The sequence below is a fragment of the Nansenia antarctica genome (assembly GCF_963989245.1).
Source record: "Nansenia antarctica genome assembly, chromosome: 15".
Classification (NCBI taxonomy): domain Eukaryota; kingdom Metazoa; phylum Chordata; class Actinopteri; order Argentiniformes; family Microstomatidae; genus Nansenia; species Nansenia antarctica.
Genome location: NC_137685.1, coordinates 28,010,769 through 28,037,054, shown reverse-complemented (window position 1 = coordinate 28,037,054; position 26,286 = coordinate 28,010,769). Strand labels below are relative to the sequence as shown.

Below are 26,286 nucleotides of genomic sequence, written 5' to 3'. Positions count from 1 at the left end.
TCAGAGCATGGCAATGGAGGGGAGGGGGGGGGGGGGGTTGGGGAGGCCTCATCATGCAGGGCCATTACACACGGAAGACAGGGAACATATGGGGTCCAGGGCGCTGTGGCGTCATCTCCGCCACACACTGCGGAGGTGAAGTGTGTGTGAAGGGGGGGTCCCCCGCCAGGGAATTGGGCGTGTTAAATGTGTGAAATGGGCCGAGGCCCAATGGCGTGGGCTGGAGATGTTTTCACCATCCCTGGGACCCTAGAATGCCCCCGGTGTAGGTCTGTGTGTGTGCGTGTGTGTGTCTGTTGGTGTGTGTGTGTGTGTGTGTGTCTGTTGGTGTGCATAATTGTGTGCGTGTACATGCGTCTGTGTGTGATGCAGCATAACAGGGAAGTGATCAGAAACCATTAGAACATTGGGGGGGGTGGGGGTGGGGAGGGGGGGGGGTTAGCTTTTTGCGTTTTGACCGCAGCTGCATTGCGGTTGACGTCTCCCCACTTTGCCTCGCAGTTTACGGCCCTCACAAACACAACCGGTTTTTTTGGGCAATATTTCCACTGCGTTAGCTTTCCACGGGACACTGCCGATTACTGCCCTCATCTAACACCGTGGTAAATAGGCTGCTTTATTGTCTCAGGAAATTACGGCTGGGGCGAGGGGATGAGAAATGCTCCGACTTTATCTGACTTAGCAGGAGTGTGCCCAAAAATACGCTCCCCTTCGATAATTGCATATTAAAGTGACAACCGCCCGAGCTTTCGCCATTCGTCATCTCTTTGGAGGGTGTTATGATGGTAGGCGTGCACGCAACACCACCACCTCGCAGAGCTCCAGAGACGTATTTTGACAGCGAAACCTCTTTCTCTCTCTGCAGTGTGGCAAGGGCCCCGACTTTTTAAACAACATCCCACAGTATAATATAATGATATCCCTACATCCATAAAGGGAGCGCGCGGCTCCCGAACCTCCTACGTGGTGTGAGAGAGAGAACGCTGAGAGACTTCTACACTGCAGCTATTGTCTAGCTGTGGTAAAAGGGAAGCAGCGTCTCTTCATATGGTGTTCGACAGGCTTTCAGTGGAGAGAATACGCTGTTATAATAGAATACGCTGTTCTAATAGCCGTAATGTTCGGCCGTTTATTTCTGACGCAGAGTTTTCGGCCCAGTGTTTTTTGGTCAATGCACTTCTCCCTCCTGGATTACCTGTGTGAAGCTGGTCAGGAGCGATTTGGCTTTCTTTACTCACCGGCTGATAGGTGTAATGGCTGCCCATATTACTATTGATCTGAGAAAGCGAGAGTCACTGTGGGCTTTTTTTTTCTTAATATTCTCCACAGTATTATCAGCACACTCTAAAACACCTGGGGAATAAAGATATACCTTATCCCTGTGTACCACCTTTGGTTAACACTACATTACTTTAAATTGCACACATAATCTAATCGACTCGTAGTAATATTAGCTTTATTCTTGTCATTACTGAAATGGAATAAGGACATTACCAAACAATTCACTAAATCACTATATAACAATATGCAACTGTATATACTGTCTCAACATGCTTATACAATAATATATGTTATTAAAGTACAGTGTTACTGTGTTATTTTTGATGTATCCTTTATTTATTCAGGGGAGTCCCTTTGAGAACAAGGTCTCTTGTTCAAGGGTGCCCAGATTACAACATATATACACCTTTATTAACCTTTAAATTATTATTATTATAATTTATACTTTTTAAATATATTTATCACTATTATTGACACACACTTTCCAAATGATTGTGTTCTGGGGGATTGTGTCTGTCTGCAGACCAGGAGATATGGAGAGTGTTAAGGTTAGGGTGGGTGTCACACCAGGAGATGTGGAGAGTGTTAAGGTTAGGGTGGGTGTCAGACCAGGAGATGTGGAGAGTGTTAAGGTTAGGGTGGGTGTCAGAGCAGGAGATGTGGAGAGTGTTAAGGTTAGGGTGGGTGTCAGACCAGGAGATGTGGAGAGTGTTAAGGTTAGGGTGGGTGTCAGAGCAGGAGATGTGGAGAGTGTTAAGGTTAGGGTGGGTGTCAGAGCAGGAGATGTGGAGAGTGTTAAGGTTAGGGTGGGTGTCAGAGCAGGAGATGTGGAGAGTGTTAAGGTTAGGGTGGGTGTCAGACCAGGAGATGTGGAGAGTGTTAAGGTTAGGGTGGGTGTCAGACCAGGAGATGTGGAGAGTGTTAAGGTTAGGGTGGGTGTCAGAGCAGGAGATGTGGAGAGTGTTAAGGTTAGGGTAGGTGTCAGGGGGAAGGCACTACAGGCAGGAACATTAATCACAACCACATTCTAAGGGAATATTACGTCATTGTCATGTCACCGAAATACATCGCATTAAAATATTGTTTTAGATGTCCCAGGTAATTGCATGCTCTGACCCCCATTGCACATACACGGCGTGAAACCTGTGAGGACGTTTAACGACAGTGCTCTCGTCAAGTAAAAATATCTCAGGGTGAAAAAGTCCCTTGTTAACACACATCAGAGATATTGGATGTGTGTTGTTGCTAGTGGGTGTGTGTATGTGTGTGTGTGTGTGTGTGTGTGTGTGTGTGTGTCTGTGTGTGTGTGTGTGTGTGTGCGTGTGTGTGCATGCACGTGTGTGCGTGCGCGCGTGCGTGTGTGTGTCAGATAGTGTGTGTGGGTGGTGAGAGTGCTGATGTAAAACGGCGGTGGCTGAGGCGAATAAGACATTTAATCAGGCTAGTTCACCAGCCATGCCCTGGTTAGGGTCCCCGCTAGATTGGTTCACCGCTCTGAATTGATTGGCTCCATTCCGACCCAAGGTTGGGGATGATTGATATCTCCTCTGTGCATAGCCCATTGATGTGCTTCAAATAATTTCAGTGATGAATCGGCTGATTCCAAATGCCGTCCGGTCCCCGAGCTCTTATGAGGGGCCATCGTTTATCATTGGGGAGTTAAGAGGTGGCTGCCTCCAAAGAGGGTTGTCGTCATTTTAACCTTCTCATTAGATCCCCACTGACACGTTTCAATTCTCATCTGTGTCACAAAATTCGTTATTGTTTCAGTGGAGGCTCGTCTGCTAGCGCGGAGCCATGCTAACGGAGCCATGCTAACGGTGCCATGCTAACGGAGCCATGCTAATGGATCCATGCTAATGTGGAGCCATGCTAATGTGGAGCCATGCTAATGTGGAGCCATGCTAGCGTGGAGCCATGCTAACGTGGAGCCATGCTTACGGAGCCATGCTAATGGAGCCATGCTAACGCTTGTGTAGTTTGAACGGAGGGCAAAGGCCAGCCCTTGATAACTAACTGACTCACTGCAGGTGTCAGCTAATAGTCTGGGTCAAGTATTCATGCTCAGAGGTTCGATTGAATAGTTCCGTTCTTGTCATAATTCACTCTGTGATAACAGTTATCAGGATTTCGTCAAAAACTGCCATCTGGGGACATTCTTTTCCTGTAATAACCGGGTATAGATAATCGGCTAATTGCTATTTTCTCATCTCGGAGTTAGAGTTAGAATTGGGAGGAAAGTCCACATCATTCAGTCCTACATTCTTTTAGCCAAATCTTCACAGCATATTTTTCACGTCTACCCTAGAGTGGCTCACAGCCAAGGTCTGAGGGAAGCCATAACATCACATACTGTCCCATAAAAGTGAAATAAAACAGAGGTTACGAGTTAGTCCACAGAAAGTGTTTTTTATTCTTTTGCCCTCTAGATGTGGGTGTATTCAAACGGAGACGAATGCCTCTCTCCTACTCTACATCAGAGTCCTGGCTGTGTTGGAAGGCACACGAGCAAGAAGGTTGACGTTTGCTTGGCCGGTCACCAAAACCATGTCTATGAATATAATATTCTCTTGCCTCAATATATTCTTTGCCACGGCTGCAGTAAGAGTACATTTACCCTCATCTATTCATCCTAGTTTGTCCCAGAAGCTCTCTTATGTCACAGTTCTTTTTGTGTAAAGGTACATCTGTCTCTGTCTCTGTCTGTCTGTGTCTCTCTGCTTGTGTCTTTCTCTCTATCTCTTCCTACTGCTTGAATTCTCTTTCTACTATCACTTTTTTTGATCTTCTCTTTTTTTACCCATCCATATGTGTAACCATTGCCTGATATTAGGGATGTACCCAAATACAAATACGTTATTCGGGAAGCCACAAATAATGCGTTGGAAACAGATACAGATTCTACCCGACGTTAATATTCCGGAAAAAAACCGCCATGATTGACATGTCTGCGCGTCAGCCATTATGTTTCTTCAAATGATATATAAACCACGCCCACTTTCGGTATTCTATCCGAATACAGATCATTTTGTATGTTGAACAGATACAGGTGCAGATACAGATACAGATAATGACGTCTCTGTACACCTCTACCTGATATCGGTAAAAACATGTTCATCTGTACACCATTGCTTCTGGAATAGCTCACATCTCACCAAATCCCTCTGTTGAGTACACAACAAACATTACAATAGTTTGTCATTTTGACAAATCCTCCCCGTCCTTTCTTCAGTTAATTGCAAGTCAGAATGCTTTATACACCCCTCAAATTTAATTTCTGTACCCTGCCACACACAGCCCACACAGAGACCAAACACAAAACCACTCAAGCTAGCACTTTTCAATGCCAGATCCTTAGCTAATAAGTCTCTCTTAATCAACGACTTGATTAGCTCCTATGAACTAGATTTCTTATTTATCACTGAGACTTGGCTAGATAAAGATAACAAGACACCAATTCTTATTGAGTCAGCACCCCCCAACTTTTCCCTAGCCCTCCCCAAAACTTCTATTTCAACCTCAGTAAATGACCTCCTACACGATTTCAACTTAAACATCACAAAAACCATTGATGACATTGCACCCATTAGATCCAAATGCATCTCCGGTAAGCAAAAAGCTCCCTGGAGAACTGCCCCATCCGTAAAGACCCAAAAAAGAGAATGTAGTAAAGCAGAGCGCAGATGGAGAAAAACAAACCTTCAAGTCCACTATGATATCTATAAAGAGAATCTTAAAAACTATAACTTAGAAATAAGAAGCGCCAGGCAATCATTTTTCTCTAAGATCATAAACAATAACATCAATAATGCCCGCATCCTTTTCAGAACTGTTGACAGACTTACAAATCCCCCAACACCCATTGCTCAGGAATTCCACTCGACTAGTAAATGCAATGAGCTTGCATCCTTTTTTAAACAATAACATAGAAACCATTAGACAAGGCATTAGGTCTTCTGTGTCAGGCATGAAAAACATGTCCCATTAACAACCCCAAATAGGGAGGACATAACAACCATGTCACAATTTAACACCATCGATTACATTACAAGACCCTAGATAAAATCATGTCACGTCTTAAACCATCCACCTGTGCCCTTAATGTCCTGCTTTAAAAAAAAACATATTTAGCTGCATGGCAAACAAACTAATACAAATAATCAACACTTCCCTTTCATCGTCCCTGAAACCCTGAAAACTGCAGTTATTAAGCCTCTACTAAAAAAGAATGGCCTAGACCCATTTGTACTAAACAACTACAGACCCATATCAAACCTTCCCTGTACAGGAAAAATTATTGAAATGGTTGCCCACGAACAACATAGTAATTATTTGACCCTAAATGATCTCTTCGATGACTTTCAATCAGGCTTTCAGGCTTTCAGGCTTTCAATCAGGCTACATAGCACTGAAACGGTCCTTAATGATATTCGCGTAAACACAGACACCGGAAAAATCTCAGTTTTGGTACTACTAGATCTTAGCGCTGCCTTTCACAGTGTAGACCACAACATTCTAATAGATAGACTAAAAACCTGGGTAGGACTTTCAGGCACTGCCCTAAACTGGTTTAGATCCTACCTACCGGACAGAAGCTACTATGTCTCCATTGGCATCTTTGTATCGGACCAAATTAATCCCCAAGGGTCAATCCTGGGCCCACTTCTATTCAATCTCTACATGCTTCCATTGGGACACATCATAAAAAAGAGCAAAATTGCCTACCACAACTATGCGGATGACACTCAAATCTACATAGCCCTTTCACCGAAGGACTTTAGTCCCATTGACAATCTCTGTAATTGCATTGAGCAAATAAACGCCTGGATGACACAAAACTTCCTCCAACTATACAAGGACAAAACAGAGATAATTGTATTCGGTGCACCTAACAAAAGATCGAAAGTCAGTGCAAAACTTGATTCTCTCTCTCTTCAAACAAAAAAACAGGTCAGAAATCTTGGTGTAATTCTAGACTCTGATCTAAACTTCAACAGCCACATAAACTCGATAACTAAATCAGCCTACTATCACCTGAAAAACATAACAAGAATGAGAGATTTCATGTCCAAGCAAGACCTTAAAAAACTCATCCATGCATTTGTTTCGAGTAGACTTGATTATTGTAATGGTCTACTAACAGGCCTATATAAAGGAGCTGTTCGTAAATTGCAGCTCATCCAAAATGCCGCTGCTAGGGTCCTAACCAAAACAAAAACATTTGAACACATTACACCAATCCTGAGATTGAATTAAAAATCCTCCTAATTACATACAAATCACAAAATGGTCTTGGACCAAAATACATATCAGATTGCCTCCCACCCTATATTCCCGCAAGGTCCCTAAGGTCAGCTGAGGCTAATCAGCTAATACTTCCAAGAGTAAAAACAAAACACGGAGCAGCAGCTTTCAGTCACGCTGCTGCATGCTCCTGGAACAAACTCCCTGAAGAAATCAAACAGGCCCAAACCCTTAAAATATTTAAATCTAAGCTAAAGACCTTCATGTTTTGCGGCTGTTATGATTAAACACAAACACTTCTTAAACACAAACAATGTCTTTTTTCCATTAACTATTGTCTTAAATGTTTTATCTATTTACTTCTTATATTTGCTTTTATTCATTGTAATTTTTATTTTCTTACTATGCTGCTCTTGCTGTATTTATAAATAATGTATGTAAAGCATACTTGCAAATTGCCCCTGTTGTATGAAATGTGCTATACAAATAAACTTGCCTTGCCTTGCCTTGCCATGCCTTCAGTCATGACTGTCAGTGTTTTAGGCTGTCCTACTGTATGTATGTATGTATGTATGTATGTATGTATGTATGTATGTATGTATGTATGTATGTATGTATGTATGAGGGCGGCTGTGGCGCAGGAGGTAGAGCCGGCGTAAAGGTCGGCAGATCGGCGGTCCGAACCCCGGCTGGCCACATGCCGAAGTGTCCTCGGGCAAGACACTGAACCCCAATTGCTCCCAATGAGCGGGCCATCAGCGCCTTGCATGGTAGCTTGCATGGTAGTCGGTGTGTGAATGTGGTGTGTGAATGGGGTGAATGAGAGGCGGTTGTAAAGCACTTTGGAACAAGGCATCTATCTAAGTCAGTCCGTCGTATGTGACATCATCTTAGACATCTATCTAAGTCAGTCCATGGTATGTGACTCCCTGATCGTATGTGACTCCCTGCAGGTTCCTTCATGGTGGTGAACGCGTCGGGCCGTGTGTCAGGGCAGAAGGCCCACCTGCTGCTGCCCACGCTGAAGGAGAACGACACCCACTGCATCGACTTCCACTACTCCCTGTCCAGCCGTGATGGAGCCAGCCCCGGGGCCCTGAACGTATACATCAAGGTGAACGGCGGCGCCCAGGGCAACCCCGTGTGGAACGCCTCCGCCTCCGCCACAGAGGGCTGGGTCAAAGCCGAGCTGGCCATCAGCACCTTCTGGCCCAACTCTTACCAGGTGAGACGGAGAGGAGAGGCGTGGAAGATAGACTAGACACCTTCTAGTGTTCTAGTGTTCTAGTGGTCCACATGTCGGCAACCGATCAAAACATTTTGTCAAAAAGGACTTTTATTTCGAAACACGGAACTACGTTTCAACGTTGTTGAGAATCACAACACAAACTCGCTAGTCGAGCCAAAATACTGCAACACAATGGATTGGGTACTACTTTACATTGTTAGCAGGCTCACAAAACAAGCTGGGTTAGTTGGCTAGCGATGTGTCGTTGATTTTCAACAACGCATAAATGTATTCACACTTTTCGAAAGAAAAGTCAGAACATTAAATCAGATGCCGACATGTGGACCAAAACACTAGAACATATCTATCCATCCGTGTCACATATCCATGGAGGGGTGTACACACACTGTATTGTAGGATAGCTCGTTAGTCTGAATTTATTTGAAATGATTCTGAGACTGAATTGTCCAGAATAATACTGTACTATTCACACAAAAGAACTCCCACAATAACATAAACATAAACAATCATTAAAAACACATGTATGATAGCTTGATACCAATTTAGGCACATAGTCAAACGTAAGACAGCCTCATGTCAGCTGAAGGACACTAGCTCCACATTCCAAGTGTTCTACAATACTTTTAATTGCTATATTACCGTACAGATTAAAAATATATATATATATTTCTCACCTTGAGAGTCCTGGACTGAGTGTTCATTACTACCTATTTGCAGACCTTTTATTGACAGTATTGTGCATTTCACAAGTATGTTTTAGAGGCTTTCAAAACATTGGGAAGGTAATTAGGTTCCTTTCTGGAATATAAGCAGTGCAGTAATTATTATTCGCCCCATGATTGTGGGGTTTACGACACGCTGAGGCAACTAGTGTGCTCGGCAACTTGCATCCAATCTGGTCAGAATGGCCCAGAGTGTGTTTCTAGTCCTGCTGGTTGACGGGCTCCCCGGCAGCACCTCAGAGTGGGGAGTGGAGTCACTCGGCTACAATTTTCTCCACAATCATCTCTCATGAGAATGGCCATGTTAAATAACCTTTGAGGAAATTAGTTTAGGTGCGCAGTGCCCACACCCCACTCTCGCCCTGCTCTGTCTCTCTCTCTCTCTCTCTCTCTCTCTCTCTCTCTCTCTCTCTCTCTCTCTCTCTCTCTCTCTCTCTCTCTCTCTCACTCTCTCTCTCTCTCTCCTCTCTCCCGCTCTCTCGCTCTCTCGCTCACTCTCTCAACCCGCCCTCTCTCTCTCCTCCTCTCTTGTCGTGTCATATTTCTTTCTTGTTGCCCTGTTTCTCTCACTCTTCCCTTTCCCATTTCTCACAATCTCTTTTTCCCCTGTCTTTTAAAATGCTCTCTCACACTCCACTTAATGCCTTTCTCTATCTCTCTCCATCTCCTCTCTGCAAATGAAATAGAATGTTAATAGATTCATTTTTCAGTTAATGAAATTCAGTTCTTTCAATTCTCGCTCTATAATTGTACTCCTTAATGACCTTATTTGAACTGTACTGTGAATGTTTGGCCATTTTGTATTGGTTATATCAGATGTGAAGGTAATCAAATACCCTAACAGTAACCCACAAAAAAAAAAGAAGCTTGGTCGACATTGCTTTAAAGCATTGGCAATTTGTTAATTTAAAACATCTTAGAGTGGCGTTGTTGAGTTTAATTGACTGCCTTTTAAATATCAGGCTCCGGTATCTCCTTCCTAGCACAAGGTCGTAAAGCGACATTAAAACAACGGTGATGAAAATACTGTTGAGAGTCTGATTAGCCAAACGAGCATGGCTCATTTTACCAAGCAAATGTTTCGTTTAATTGAGCGCTCCCCCGCCATGAGGTATTTTGAAGCACAGTAGGGCTATTTAGAGATTCTGGTCTCGATATTTTTAATAGGGAGGTATTTGAAACAGGGACAGAAATAGGGACAGAATCTTTGTTTTTATAAACTGTTAATTTATAGCGAAAAAAATAAACATCTTACATCTGAATTTCGGTGTGCATTCTACACATGTTCCTGAAAGTCAAAACTGCTGTTGTTGACATACCCTCCTTCAAGGCCCCTATGTCCCCTCTACTCCTTAAAGCCCTGAAGCAGTCGAAGCAGTGGAGAATTCACAAGGTGTACCGACTGTTTCTGCCAGAAAAGAACAAGAGCTTAAGAAATGTTTCCACCCGTAGGGAGGTGCCAAGGCCACAGCGTAGCGGCAGGGAGAGGCTTGTACTAACAGACTGGATAGACACCCTGGCTTAGCCTGGCTACCAACCACCCTTCACACATGCACCACAAAGTCAGGACTTTCCAACACAACTCTGAGATTACTGTCCCATCATTTGGCTTTTTCACTGCTGCAAACTTTCAGCCAGGTATAGCTCGGCTCTAAGTCACCAAGAGAGACGGAGAGACTTATTTTCTTTCTTCTTTTTTTGTTTTAGCTCCCCGCTGAACAGACCGCTTCGATATTCTGTGGCAGTGCAGAATGTTCTAGAGATAATTATGACATTTGGAGTGAAGGCCGTAGCCTCCCTTAAGCTGTTTTGGCGCGAGGCCGGCGCTGGCACGGGTCGCGGGTCACGGGCTCCCACTACCGTTCACCTCTCTGTCTCCTGGGGCCAAGACGGAAAGAGAGAGGACGAGACAGAAAGAACCAGAAAGAACCAGAAAGAAACAGAAACAGAGATGAAGACAGAGAGAGAGCCACAGGGACAAGAGAATACAGAGTAGCTACGTAGAGAGAAACAGAGAGACAGACAGACACACAGATACACATACAAAGACATACAGCCAGAGACAGAAGCAGAGACAGACAAATAGACAATGAGACAGACAGACATACATACATACATACATACATACATACATAGAGAGACAGACAGAGATAGACAGAAACAGAGACAGACAGATGGACAGTGAGACAGACAGACACACATAGAAAGACATACAGCCAGAGACAGAAGCAGAGACAGACAAATAGACAATGAGACACTCAAGACAGACATAATAGAGAGACAGACAGAGATAGACAGAAACAGAGACCGACAGATAGACAGTGAGACAGACAGACACACATAGAAAGACAGACAGAGATAGACAGAAACAGAGACAGACAGACAGTGAGACAGAGAGACACACAGACACACATAGAAAGACATACAGAGATAGACAGACAGTGAGACAGACAGACACACAGACACACACAGAGAGACAGACAGAGATAGACAGAAACAGAGACCGACAGATAGACAGTGAGACAGACAGACACACATAGAAAGACAGACAGAGATAGACAGAAACAGAGACAGACAGTGAGACAGAGAGACACACAGACACACATAGAAAGACATACAGAGATAGACAGACAGTGAGACAGACAGACACACAGACACACACAGAGAGACAGACAGAGATAGACAGAAACAGAGACAGACAGAAAGACAGTGAGACAGACAGACACACATCGAAAGACATACAGAGATAGACAGAAACAGAGACAGACAGCGAAACAGACAGACACACAGACACACATAGAAAGACATACAGCCAGAGACTGACAGGCCTTACCGACAAGTCTGCTGCAAATGCACATTGGGTACAAAAAGATTGGGTACTTGTGGGGGGGAACAGGGGGTCATTTGAGACAGAACCTCTCTTCCTCTCTCTCTCTACTGCGCCAGCCCTCCTCCACCCTGGGGCTGGAGGACGTCTCTGCCCACTTTACCAGCCCAGCTTGGCACTGCCCACAGCCCTGCGAGAGCCCCACATGTCTGGTCCACATGGCCCACATGGCTCTACCCCGCCTGGACAGGAACACTATGCCAAGCACCATATGTGAACGGGCCTGACTGACGGACTATACTGTTTGTTAACGGTGACGTAAGCCTCACCCTGCAGCTGCTGTCACTCTGAAGACAAACATAGTTATGTGTGGAGCGTGGTGCCAAGCTCGCATGCTTCTTCTTTCGTCTTGGAGAATGGACGGTGGGGGGGGGGGCGTGGGTTGTGTGTTGTGTGTTGTGGATGCTTTGGCAGGAACACCACAGGGTCTCCATAGGAGCTCTGCAGGGACAGCAGGCAGTTGGAATGCTACTTGGTGACTTTAATGTGCAGTGTTATACTCACTCAGAAATAAATGCGAGAAGCTCCTTGGCAGACATGGGACTGTGGAGCATGGGCAATTGCTTTTGTTGGATTGACATTGTTATTTGATGTTTGTTAGTCACCTGTTGGTGAGAATGAACAGTTTATTCAACATTTTTACGTGAGGGTTATTTTTCAACGTTGACTTAAGGTCTTTCATTTAATGCCCCTCTTATGATGTTGGTACAGTACATTATTTCGCATTGGTTGAACATTTAAAATGTTCTTGCCATTGGCAGTTGATGGTCAGCTATCTCCCAGTTGAAAATAATCGTTTTAAAACGAAGTCGCCTACTTACATAAATGCACGTCTAATATGAATGTAATGTGAACTTCCTAACCAAATGGAAACTTAGGCACAAACAAGGTTTTATCTGCGTGTTTTGTGTTTCAACAATGGACTAGTGGCATTGTGGACAGAACAATGTACTAGAAACCGAAAGGTTGTGGGTTCAGATTCCGACTGGTCATAAAGAACATAACAGTGTTCATGTTGAGATAATGTTATGCTAACTTTTAAACCCATGGTAAACAATGTAGCAACGTTACATTGACCATCGACCATACACAACCATCAAATGACAACCATAACCATGGTAGGATGGTCTTACCGCATTCTACTGTGCAATGTTTGGTTTGAACTTTTTTCCCACAGTTCTTTTCCATCGTCTCTCTATGGTTGGTGCAGAAAGTGAATCAACATCCTGACATCTGTTGATCCAATGTTTGGATTTAGACATTGCTGCTCTGATGCTCATTATCTGTTGTGACCGATGGTGACACACACACACACACACACACACACACACACACACTATACTACACTACACTACAGGTAGCAGTAAGCAAATAAGCTCATCTTATCGTTGGTGTGAAATTAACTTTTTTCTCACTTTGCCCCCCCTCTATCCTCTCTCTCCTTCTCTCCTCCTCCCCCCCCCTCCCTCCTCCTCTCCTCCCCTCCCCCCTGGTAGGTGATATTCGAGGCGGTGTCGGTGCAGGGTCATCCAGGGTTCATGGCGGTGGACGAGGTTCGAGTGTTGGCACACCCTTGCCGTGAGTGACATGCCTTGACTCTGCCCCACGGAGTCTCAGCTGCTCTGCTGTGTGTGTGTGTGTGTGTGTGTGTGTGTGTGTGCTGTGTGTGTGTGTGTGTGTGTGTGTGTGTGTGTGTCAGGGAAAAGACCAGGAGGGTTTGGAGGGAGGGCGAGACAGATTGCGGAGCACAGGAGAAGGTACAAACTCAGGGCCCGTCATCAGTCAGCACTGACAGAACCTCTTCGCCTCACGTCTTTTGGACTTCTTCTCCAAGGCACTCAGTGTCCTAGTTGCACGCACGCTCTCTCTCTTTTGCTCCACCCCGCCCCCCCCCCCCCCCCCCCTCCCCACCCCCGCCCCCACCCTCAGTCTTTATGTCTCTCCGTCCCCAGACTTAGAGCTTTCCCCCAGAAGGAGGCCGGAGCACTTAGCTGGTTGTGTCTGAATCAAAGCAGATTAGGAAGGCCAGGTAAATAAGTGGCCGAGGGAAAAAGACAATCCGGCCCGTCTCCTTCAATGGAACATTAACGTCAAGATACATTATTGCATTGAGATGATCAATGACTACACTGTTAGGTCTCCCTTTCCAGACACAGTGAAAATGAGATTAAGACTGGGTAATCTCAATGCCGTTCCAATGCCATTTGCGGTCTCACGGTCCATAGGAGAACAAACGTTTCCTAAATACTGTGTGTGTGTGTGTGTGTGTGTGTGTGTGTGCGTGTGTGCGTGTGTGCGTGTGTGCGTGTGTGCGTGTGTGCTTGTGTGTTAAAGCTGTGTGTGGGTTTTTGCTTTGTTTACGTTACGTGTTTTCTGTGTGAGTGTTTCACCCTTACACTAACAGTCAATCATATACAAGTCAGCATATTGCATCATTGTCATACCAATCATAATTATACTGTATGATGATGTCATACCAATCATAGTTATACTGTATGATGTCATACCTATCATAATTATACTGTATGATGCTTTTACAGGGAAAGCTCCTCATTTCCTGCGTCTCCAGAACGTGGAGGTGAACGTGGGGCAGAACGCCTCCTTCCAGTGCACCGCAGGGGGAAAGTGGTCACAGCACGACAAGCTCTGGCTGCAGGTGAGTCTGTCCCCGAGTCAGCCCCTAACGCCTACCTCCTACCTCCTAACTCCTACCTCCTACCTCCTAACCCCTACCTCCTACCTCCTACCTCCTAACCCCTACCTCCTAACCCCTACCTCCTACCTCCTAACCCCTACCTCCTACCTCCTAACCCCTACCTCTTAACTCCTACCTCCTACCTCCTAACTCCTACCTCCTACCTCCTAACCCCTACCTCCTAACTCCTACCTCCTACCTCCTAATCCCTACCTCCTAACCCCTACCTCCTACCTCCTAACCCCTACCTCCTAACCCCTACCTCCTACCTCCTACCTCCTAACCCCTACCTCCTACCTCCTACCTCCTACCTCCTAATCCCTACCTCCTAACCCCTACCTCCTACCTCCTAACCCCTACCTCCTACCTCCTAACCCCTACCTCCTACCTCCTAATCCCTACCTCCTACCTCCTAACCCCTACCTCCTACCTCCTACCTCCTACCTCCTAACTCCTACCTCCTAATCCCTACCTCCTACCTCCTACCTCCTAACCCCTACCTCCTACCTCCTAACCCCTACATCCTACCTCCTACCTCCTACCTCCTACCTCCTAACCCCTACATCCTACCTCCTACCTCCTAACCCCTACATCCTACCTCCTACCTCCTAATCCCTACCTCCTAGACACTAACCTCCTACGATGACTAACTTCCAATGGGCATTGTCCATTGTGTTTTGTGTTCTGATAATTCGCTGTGAAACCAATGTCACCCACTGGGCATCCAACAAGTGTTTTTGTCATGTGACCTCCCGGCTAATCTAGAAGCTTCTCCAGACCAGCAGGCTGTAGCAGGTTCGCTATGAGAGTGCCAGAGCGTCCACGTGACTGCCCTCTTGTTCAATCAAATGACTTGGTTCCGTTATGACGTGGAACCCAGTGTGTGCTCCGGTGAATTTACCAACGCCGGTGGTTGGGAAACGGAAGCGGTGCCCCCGCCGCCGCTCTGAACAAATTAACATGTTTTTCACTTCCTGTGAAACGGTCGCCTAGGGAACCCTAGCACTTTCTTCCTACCGCCGTCCAGCTGCCATTGAAAGTAAACAGACTTGGCTAGAGCCGAGTGCTAACTAGCTCTAACTAACGCTCCCTGTGTGAAACAACCTTCAGGGCGTAGGGGGCAGAGGGGAGGGCTGCCAATTTGGAACTGTGCTAAAACATTTCAGTAACATAGGAAAAAAAGTCTAGTCCCTTTGATATATACACCCCTGCAATAGCATACATTCACTAGGGACTCCAGCACAATATCTGTCTTGATTAGAAAGTGCTTCTTTGATATGGTGCCTGCAACGGTTTCTGCCAGTACCTGTTAAGGCTTGCATCTTACTATAATAGCATTTAGAATGGAAAGTTGATCCCAGGGCAGAAAAACAAATAACATGCTGAGTTTTGTTTTCGTCCTGTTGTTGTTCAAACCTTAAGGAAAGGGGGTGTGAGGAGAACAGGTGGCAGCAGCTAATACAGCTTTATCTGACAGAGAGGAATGTGTTACACTGAAATAGCCAATCTTTGCGTCCTTTTCCTTACCATGACAATGTGATGTGTGTGTGTGTACGTGTGTGTGCGTGTGTGTGTGTGTGCCTGTGCGTGTATGCATGTGTGTGTGTGTCTGTCTCTTTCTCTATGCATTCTGACGTGTGTGTGTGTGTGTGTGTGTGTGTGTGTGTGTGTGTGTGTGTGTGTCTGTTTCTCTATGTATCCTGACGTGTGTGTGTTTCTCTATGTATCGTTACATATGAGTGTGTGTGTGTGTCTGTGTGTTTCTCTATCCATCCTTATGTGTGTGTGTGTGTGTGTGTGTGTGTGTGTGTCTCCCTCTGCAGCAGTGGAATGGTAAGGACACTGCCCTGATGGTGACCAGGGTGGTGAACCACCGCCGTTTCTCCGCCACGGTGAGCGTGGGCGACACGTCCCAGAGGAGCACCAGCCGCTACCGCTGTGTGATCCGCTCCGACGGAGGCTCCGGGGTCTCCAACTACGCTGAGCTCATTGTCAAAGGTAAGCTGAGGAACCCGACCCTCAGTCGTCTCCTTGCAACTCTGCCAACGACCATTCTACATTCTACACTGTACCATTCCACAAAAGCTGACGTTTAGGAATTCTGTTTTTTTCGGAGCTGTCTCTGAATTATGCTGCGCTCACCGTCAAAGAGGTATATATATACAGGAATTTGCAACACTTGCAACTTTAGCCCACATAAGCAACCCTTGAGCTAAAGCCTAGCGGTTACCATGGGGGAGGTGTGTTTCAGAAGGGGACAATGCTACTCTGCTACATTAGCGCCAGGTCAAGATCATTTACATTCGAATAATGAACTCTCTCGTAAATGCGGAAGCCATGACAGAAATGTCATTAACTTTTTCTGTAATTACTTAATTAATTAATAAAGATTTGAAAAATTATGATAACCACCTTATTATCTTAGTTTAATGTCATTTCAATGCATTATAGACATTTTCTTTACAACAAGCATAACAAAAGAATCGCAATTATGCCGCTATGAGTACACCGACCAACGCGATGTAGACCGACCAACGCAGAAGTATAAATTGGGATAGCCCTTGCGTAGGCGACGGCGTAGGGGGGGGGTTGTCCAACAGAGTGTGTGCGTTGGGGGGGATTGTTCAGCTCTGTGAAAGAAGCTGTTCTGGAGCCTGCTGGTATCGGACCTGAGGATCCTGTACTTCCTGAGTCTCTTAGACGGGGATCAAACAGGCCGTGGCTGTGTTTGCCAGGTGTCCTTGATGATGCTTGCAGCCGGCCTGCTTGGAGGGACTGGATGGTAGGAAGTTTGGTGCTGATGATGATGCACAGGGCTGTTTTCACTGGGGTCTCACTCTAGGACAGGGGTCGGCAATAGGCGGCCCGCGGGCCATTGCTGGCCCATCACCAATAATATTTGGCCCAGCAGAATATTTGGAGAATCCACTTTTTTTTTTTTTTTTTTTCTTTCTTTTTTTTTTACAATATCCGACCGACAGTCCCACATATAGCGCCTATAATGTCCGAATAGAGAATCTACCTCCACCTGAATAATGCTTATTGTACTTTTATCCATGTTGAGAGTGAATGACACAGGGACAGACAATCAGGCAGCGGGGTGCACCGAAGCGCACTGACGCTGAACCCCTCATAGTGAATCATAAGTAGGTGGACAACGTGTAGTGCTGAAATAGCCGTGTGTGGTTTGAAAAAAATAACACCAGCTCAGTAAATAATTCAAACGTCATGTTTACGTATATGTGACTGCAACACACATATGAACAGTAACAAAGCAAATTCAGTTTAATATTCTGAAAAACATTGACAACAAAATCGGTGAAAAAAAGAAAAGAAAGAAAAGTAATCCGCTTATGCGAGGGGTGGTGGTGCATAGGCCTATGCTCCTGAAACGACAGAGCAAACACGCTATTAGGGATAATAATTACAATGAGCCATTCATTCAAAATATACAAAATACAATTAGGTTATTAAATACAATAACGACAGGCTTGGTACTTACTTAATGTGAAAAGTGGCATCTCCCATCGGTCAGTATTTGCTTGATATCTGGTTATATGGACGTCACTTTAATCCGCAGGCAGTTCTCAAGTTTTTTTTTGCATCAATCGATTCCTCTCGTGCGTCTTTATCACATTCATTGAGGAAAAGGACGACTCGCATGTATAGAAAGGGAACATTGTGAGCACGGAAGATGTGAGTCTCACAACGGCTTTGCGTTGATGAAACCAGGTAGGATGAACATTATAGTTCGCTGTCCATTCCTCTTTAAATGCCCTGTTTTCACCGTCAACTTTCCTCTTTACACCTTTGGAGAGTGACATGATGTTTCTCTTGCTAGTTAGCAGGTTAAATGTTTAGCTAACTTCACCCGGCAGGCAAACAACCAATCCAATAATAATGTGATCTTGTCTGGGAGGAGGGGGGAATCATTCAGAATGAAAGTATGTTAAATAATTATTAGAATAAGCTAGGCTGCGCTACATCGTCAGTCCACACATTTATTATTAAAAACTATGGAAAAGGGTGAAACTACGTTTCAACGTTGTTGAGAATCACAACACAAACTTGCTAGTCAAGCCAAAATACTGCAACGTAATGGATTGGACTGCTACCTAGTTAACTACAACACTACTTTACATTGTTACCTAGTTAACTACAACACTACTTTACATTGTTACCTAGTTAACTACAACACTACTTTACATTGTTACCTAGTTAACTACAACACTACTTTACATTGTTACCTAGTTAACTACAACACTACTTTACATTGTTACCTAGTTAACTAGAACACTACTTTACATTGTTACCTAGTTAACTAGAACACTACTTTACATTGTTACCTAGTTAACTACAACACTACTTTACATTGTTACCTAGTTAACTACAACACTACTTTACATTGTTACCTAGTTAACTACAACACTACTTTACATTGTTACCTAGTTACCTAGAACACTACTTTACATTGTTACCTAGTTAACTACAACACTACTTTACATTGTTACCTAGTTAACTACAACACTACTTTACATTGTTAGCAGGCTCACAAAACAAGCTGTGTTAGTTGACTAGCGATGTGTACATTTTTCGAAAGAAAAGTCAAAGCATTAGAATGTGTCACATTTTTTAACAATCAATTACTTATGAATGAATTAATGGAATGAATGAATGGTCTTTATTGTCATTGCTACAGTACAGGTACCAAACAACGAAATTTAGGAGGGGTGGCTCCCCTGGTGTTAGGGGAAAAAAAAAAAAAGAAAAAAAAAAAAGAAGTTCGGGCCCGCCATCTAGTGGCTCAAAAATTTTTTGGCCCGAGGCCAAACCTAATTGCCGACCCCTGCTCTAGGATATTCGTCAAAGGTACTGTGAAGAGTCTCTGCTAGCTGCTATTAGCCTAGTGGCTAATACCAGGTTATCAGTAATCACTCTGAGCTCAGCTGAGCACCTCCACAGTCATTATCTGAGCTCCGAACCTTTCATTATTTCAGCCACCGCCAGTAGCAGCATTGTGCATTCTGTTCCATCCCTCCTCCTCCTCCTCCTCCTCTTTTCTTTCTTACTTATGCACACTGACCGTATGAGCAGAAACAAAGGGAGAGGATGTTGTGTAAAGAGGTGGAAAACACAGCCAGGGTGATGTTACAGTTGATGAGCCACTGGGTATAGTCACTGGAGGGGTCTGTGTGTCTGTACTCGTGTGTGTGTGTGTGTGTGTGTGTGTGTGTGTGTGTGTGTGTGTCTGTACCCTCCTTCTGTGTCAGAGTGAAATTAGCCGAGTGCTTTAAGGAAGTCAAAATCTCTCTCTCTCCCCCCTCTCTCTCTCTCTCTCTCTCTCTCTCTCTCTCTCCCTCCCTCCCTCCCTCCCTCCCTCCCTCACTCCCTCTGTCTTGTGGAGTTTCAGCTCTGGCCATGGTGGGGGGGGGGGTCTCTATACCCCATATGGTTTGCTTAGCCAAACAGACCTTTACTGCTGATATTTATCCGCTAATCCCAGCGCTTTGATTCTCCTGCCCACATGTCAATATGTGAGGGGAGACGATGAGGAGAGAGCAGCTGGCAGAGACCCACCACCCCTGTGATGCACCTGGAGGCCCGAGGACACTCATATCACCTTGAGGCGTCTTGCTGCACCTGCCGTATTTGGCTAGGCCCGTGTCCAGACCAGGAGCCTGTAGTGATGCAGGAGTCCCTGGGTGATGCACCTTGACTGGGCTTGAGGAGTTATGGAGGTGAGGGGGGGGGCAGAGGATGTGAAGTGGAAAGGTTACAGTAGCTAATGTAGCTTCAGGTGGTCCTGTGCCAGGCAAAGGGGGGGTCTGCTCTCTCCTCACCGTCTCGACCTGGATCTCACGCTTGGCTTCTGGTTGGCGTGGGACTCGGAGATCAGGACATCAGGCCAACGGGGCCTCCCTGGTCTATTTATGATTTATGTAATTCAGCAATTAACACTAGAACAGCTGTGAATAAAAAAAACATGTTCTATCTTTGCACTCAATCAAATTTCAGGACCCTCCTTTCATGACTCTTCCTAGATATGTGCGTTCTACCACCCAGTATCCTTACATTTTCAAAATCACATCAGGATAAAGATATTTTGCTGTTTTTCTGTGTAGGAAGCAGGCTACTTTAAGTGTCCAACTAGTGGTCGTTGTGTGTAAACAGCAGATTTACATTCTAAAGAGGGGGTCATTTGAGAGCGGCTCTTTTAGTAGGTAAAAAGGCACGGCTGTTCTAGTGTTAAACAATCAGGGCGACGCAAGACCGGAGGCACTTGGAAGACCTTGTTAGAGGGCTCTTACTCCTGAGGACTTAAAATGGAGGAATCAAAAAAATGTGACTGTGTCTTGCGACAGAATGTCTGTTCCAGATGTTTAGCCGGACCAAAAATATCGATACAGGTTGAAAAAGTCCAGAATGGGATTGGCACCCACCCAATCAAATCCTCCACTACTCCCACCAGCTGTCTGAGCAATCAGTAACCACCTCCCCCACAACCCAACCCAACCCGCCCCCCTCCTCCACTCCAAGCTACTTTCATCTCCTTTCTTGTCCGACTGCTTCTACAACCTGTCAGTCATGTCTTTTTTTTTGCCTCAATGTGTTTAACACATTGTGTGTAAAGACATTTTTTTATATCTTTGCACTTAATCAAATTTCAGGACCCTCCTTTCATGACTTTTCCTAGATATGTGCGTTCTACCTCCCAGCATCCTTACATTTTCTAAATCACATCAGGAAAAGCTAGTATGAAGCTATTTTGCCGTTTTTCTGTGTAGGAAGCAGGCTAATTTACAAGTGGCCAACTAGTGGTCGTTGTGTGTAAGTAGCAGCTTGAGCATTGTAAAGACTATGGTCATTTGACCCCCGAGGCGGCTCTTATAGTAGGTAAAAAAGGCACGGCTGTTCTAGTGTTAAGCCACATTTGTCTTCCCTGTAAATTCAACGCGGAACATTAGCAAACAAACAAAGGTATCAAAATATATATAGATCGACACAATGAGCCGGGAAACAGATGGTAGGTCCAGTAGAAAACACATAGTCTAGATGGTAGGTACAGTAGAACTGCGGGACTGGCGCTCCCTCTATGGAGAGCCGGTGACGAGTCATTTCAGCGCTGCGGTTTGGCTATCTTGGAGATCAATGTTAAAGCGATGCTTTGATGGGATTCTCTATCGCCCCAATAAGATCTGAGTCGTGCTACTCATGTCGAAGGGGTTTGATTAAATCAAGAGTATCTGAGGGATTTAGATCAAATGCGCCCAGACCCACTACCAAACCTCCGGCATACGGAAATGTCTCTGGACTACTTCCAGGGGTCGGAGAGGTCATCCAGCGTGGGTGGGATTGATAGAGGGGTCGAGCAGGATGAAGGATTTGGGTTCGCTACAGTGAATTATAGTGTACACTCTATGTCACAAACCAGGTTTATTTCTGTTTTTTATTCTATTTTCTTGCTCCGTACGGCGTCCCTGGGTCCCTTGAAACACGCTTGAAATTGCACAAACACTCACCTAAGTAACCCGGTTACAGTAGATTACCTGTTATTGGATTGGGCCCACTGTGTATGAGAGGAGGAGGTCATTTTCCCATGCAATGTCTGTTTGTAGTCACTCACAGATATCTGCAGTGTTGGGACTTAAAGTGCCACTCCTCTTACCTGTGGTGGGTGTCAGGGAGGATTGGGTGGGGGTCTGTTGTCTTGGTGGGGGTCTGTCTAGAGAGAGACGTGTTTGGGGTGGCATCAGTTGTTTTTAATTCTCGGGCTGAGAACAGGAGGCATCAGCACCATCTGTCTCTACCCAGCATGCAATCCTGGGCCCTCCACGCAATCCTGGGCCCTACTGTGTGTGTGGGTGTGTGTGTGTGTGTCTGTGTGTGTGCGCTCGCGCGCGCATGTGTGTGAGGGTGGATGAGTGTGTGTAGGTGTGTGTACGGGTGTGACCACTCCCTGCCGCACACACACACCCACACCCACAGACACACACACACACACACACACCCACAGACACACATGGGAGGGCCAAGGAGTGCATGCTGGATAGAGACAGATGCGTGCATGCGTTTGTGTGTGCATGTGCGTGCGTGCGTGCATGTGTGTGTGTGTGGTCGTGCCAGGGAGTGCGTGTCATTCGGCTTGGCAGCTCAGGTGTTCAGAAACAAAAGCCGTTGTCATCCTCCAGGGGGACCGCAGGGTGCCAAGCCAGCCACGTCGTACGACAACACAGCCCACTCACTCGCCTTCCACAACTCCACACGGAGAAGGGTCGGGGGAGACGCCATACGCAGCCGGAGTTTAACGTCGCAAAATGAAACGTGGATTAATTGGCGGATCGTGCAGCCAGCTGAGTCAACAAGAAGCCTCGTGACGTCATAGCGCCGGGGCTGTATCAGCCTTCCGTGCGTCAGGGGAGTGGCGTTATTGACCGTTACTTACGTCAGTCGTGTGGAGTGATGGTCGTTGGCTAAGCTGTACTATTTCTGTCTGTTGTTTTCTGGATTTGATGACATCCTAATACGGGGAGGAAGAGTTATAGTTGACAATCTCCTGTTTGTTTTTCATGAGCTACAGCACCCTTACCAGCCTGTCTGTATAAGGGCGTCATCCTTCATCTGTCGTTCTGTTTCTTCAGTCAAATGTGACGTGGTCTAGTGTTTTTGGGCCGCAAGTTGGCAAGCGATAAAAAATGTTCAGACTTTTATTTTGAAATACATTTCAACGTTGTCGGGAAAAAAAAAAAAACACAAGCTCGCTAGTCGAGCCAAAATACTGCAACGCAATGTATTCAGTGAGTAATCCCCACTACTACCTAGTAGTAACTAACTATAGCGCTACTTTACATTGTTAGCAGGCTCACAAAACAAGCTGTGTTAGTTGACTAGCGAGTGCGTCATTGATTTTCAACAACGCTAATATGTGTTTTTCAAAAAGAAAAATTGGAACATTCAATTGGATTACGACTCGCGGACCAAATGACCAGACCGTGTCACAAATGAATATTATAATTTAATGGCTTTGGTCTGGGGAAATGGGACCACCTATAATCCATAGACATAGCAGTCCATAATACTGAAAATGATGGTTTTTAAAAATAACTCAAAGCTACATTATACATTGTTTGTTTACAAATACATGGTTCACAAACATTGACATAAAAACAACATGATATTTCTGGGCATAATGCTTAAGATCATTAGGGATTTACAGTATAAAGCATATCCTTCAAGAATGGCTATACGTGGGTATATTCTCAGGAATTTAAATGGTCTCTGCACAGCCGTTTGCCTGTTGTGGAACGATGCCATTGAAAAAAAGGCTTTATTTGGGCACGGGGCCTTCGCTCTAGCTAGTATTCCCAATTCCCTATCGGCATGTCATCCTCCTGGATCTATGGCTCTCTAAATGTGGCAGAAAAGCAGGGAACCACTGGTATTGGGGGAGATTAGGATGGTGAGGTTTATAAATGGGCCGGCCACTGACGGAGTCCCAACCCATTAATAACACTCGCTGGTAGGGGAGAGTGGCCACAGTCACAGAGCGGGTGGAGGAGGGGTGGAGGGGTGGAGGGGTGGATAGATGGAGAGGTATTGGGATAGAGGGAGAAAGAAGAGGCAGGGTGGAGGGACAGAGAAGTGGAGAGGGGGCGGGGTGTAGGGATGGAGAGGTGGGGGGATTGAGAGATGGAGAGATGTAGAAGAGGAGGGAAGGAGGGATAGGTAGATGGAAGGAAGGGTTGACGGTTTTCTGTCAGGGGAAGATCTTCTTCTTTCTCTCTTCTTTTATATTGTGGTCATTCTGTCCTCCTCCTGTTACTCTCTTTCCTCCACTGTTTCTCTCATTCTCTCTCTCTTTATTTCGTTCTCTTAACCTGTCAATATCTCTCTATATTAGTCAATTTAGCTTTGTCACCTGTCTTTTCTCTCCTCTCTCCTCCTCTCCTCTCCTCCTCACATCTCCCCTCCTCCCCACTCCTCTCCTCTCCTCTCCTCTCCTCTCCTCTCCTCTCCTCTCCTCTCCCCTCCTCCCCACTCCTCTCCTCTCCTCTCCTCTCTCCTCCTCCTCAAACCTCCCCTCCCCTCCACTCCTCCCCTCTCCTCTCCTCTCCTCTCCTCTCCTCTCTCCTCCTATCTCCTCGTCCCCACTCCTCCCCTCATCCCTCTCCTCTCCTCTCTCCTCCTCCCCACTCCTTTCCTCACTCTCCCCTCTCTGTCCTCTCCTCTCCTCTCCCCTCCCCTCCCCTCCTCTTCTCACCTCTCCCCTCCTCTCCTCTTTTCTCCTCTCACTTTTGGTCTCCCACCTCTATAAAGCATTCAGCATGTTAAAGAAGATATACGACGACAGTTATTTGTCCTTTACGTCTCCTTACTCTCACCCTCGCCACCTTCCACCACCTCAACCCCCCCCCCTCTCCGCATATTGCCACAATTTATACACATTTGTCTCTGGTTGTCACAGAAACGGCAAACGTAAAAAAAATATAAAAAATTCAAATTAATTTCTTGCTTGGCTTGATCGAGTCTGGGGAAAGATATTAGATGTAGTGTTGAAAGAAGAAAGAAGCGCACCCACGCACGCGCATGCGCACGCGCGCACACACACACACACACACACACACACACACACACACACACACACTCACAGTGTTTAAACCCTGCCCTTCAAAAGTTTGCCGTAATGATCCTGAGTCATCTGTCATGCTTCCCCAGGTTTCTCATTTGTATGGGTCGTTACAGCTGCAGTGGCTGGACCAGGCCTGGGGCGGCGGCACAGGCATATGTAGAGGAGACAAACCCCCTGTGTGTGTGTGTGTGTGTGTGTGTGTGTGTGTGTGTGTGTGTGTGTGTGTGTGTGCGCGCGTCACCTCCACTCGAGACAATTTGAAGACGCATCATCACAGGGTCCCTGGTCGTTTCTGGCCATCGACCTATCCTGCATATCATCCCTCCCCTCTCTCACCCATCCTTCCTGTCATCCCTCCCCTCTCTCACCCATCCTTCCTGTCACTCTCTACTGTCTCTATCCTGCATATCATCCCTCCCCTCTCTCACCCATCCTTCCTGTCATCCCTCCTCTCTCTCACCCATCCTTCCTGCCACTCTCTACTGCAGGGGTCACCAACTACATTTGTCCAAGGGCCAGAATTTTTCGAAGCATACACTGTCGGGGCCGGACTTATATATATTTGCGCGAGTTCCACACCTGCTTCCCTTCATCAATCCCAATCAACCCTACATTTTGGCACGTGAACGAGCGTCTTGTCCCACCCTTTTTAACACCCATAGTTGCCTATAAATGGTCAGTGAAGCGCCCAACAGGACGGTGAATTGTTTTTGTTTTACCCAGTAAATTTCTGCGTAACAAACACATAACAATATGAAACTCTTCTCTCTAATATCTATGTTCCAGACTGCATCGAAAAGGGGATCAGTTTTAACGTGATTCATCCTACTGTTCACCTTATTATTGATGATAATACATTTCATAACATCCAAGTATTGTTTAATAATTACAGATGCAATTATATATGATTCCCGATTAAACTGTAGGCTACAACATATCTGAGGGGTTGTTTTGCATAAACAGATATCTCCCTTTGTATTTATTATGTTAAATCATGTTTTTTCTTTTAGATCAGATTAGATTCAATTCATTGTCATTGACAAGTACCAAGACAAGGAAACGCAGTTCGTCATCTTACCAGTGCATTGTAGAAAAGCCATGGATGTTTCAAGTTGGTTGTTATGTTACATTACACTGCAACGTAACACACCCGTAAGAGAGTACAATTCTTGGCTTCGGTTCCTTACATTGCAGCACAAAAGAATAAGGCAACAGGCATAATTCAAGATAAGAAGAAATTGACAATAGTACAGGACATAGGTGACAAATAAGACAGGATACAATTAGCAGTGTCCAGACAATGTGCAGACACTAAGGCAGTAGGCATAATTCAATAAAATAAATGTCAATAGTACAGGACTTAATTATAAGCCTTGATTTCAGCGACAGAAATAGTCTATCAGTATTTTAATGGCTGTTGAGTGCAGTGATGGTGCTTTGATCTGTGCTGACATGTAATGACATGTTTTAAAATAATTATGTTGATGGTGCGATGAAGTCTAAAGACTTAAATACTCACAGTATTTCTCACAGAGACTCAGAATGTGTATCCACCCGCATTGAAAAGTCCTACAATCGTTG

The 26,286-nt window shown here is 45.4% G+C and overlaps 1 protein-coding gene across 1 annotated transcript in view; it reads left to right on the top strand.

The window, feature by feature from the left end:
* ptprt (protein tyrosine phosphatase receptor type T) overlaps nucleotides 1-26,286 on the top strand; it is a gene marked incomplete at both ends in the record, with an annotated part of 296,589 nt that overhangs the window by 65,713 nt on the left and 204,590 nt on the right. The window contains 4 exons of the mRNA XM_080545458.1: nucleotides 7,479-7,750; nucleotides 12,880-12,961; nucleotides 13,924-14,039; nucleotides 15,902-16,076. Coding sequence (XP_080401584.1) covers nucleotides 7,479-7,750; nucleotides 12,880-12,961; nucleotides 13,924-14,039; nucleotides 15,902-16,076 — 645 coding nt within the window. The remainder of the gene's footprint in view (nucleotides 1-7,478; nucleotides 7,751-12,879; nucleotides 12,962-13,923; nucleotides 14,040-15,901; nucleotides 16,077-26,286) is intronic.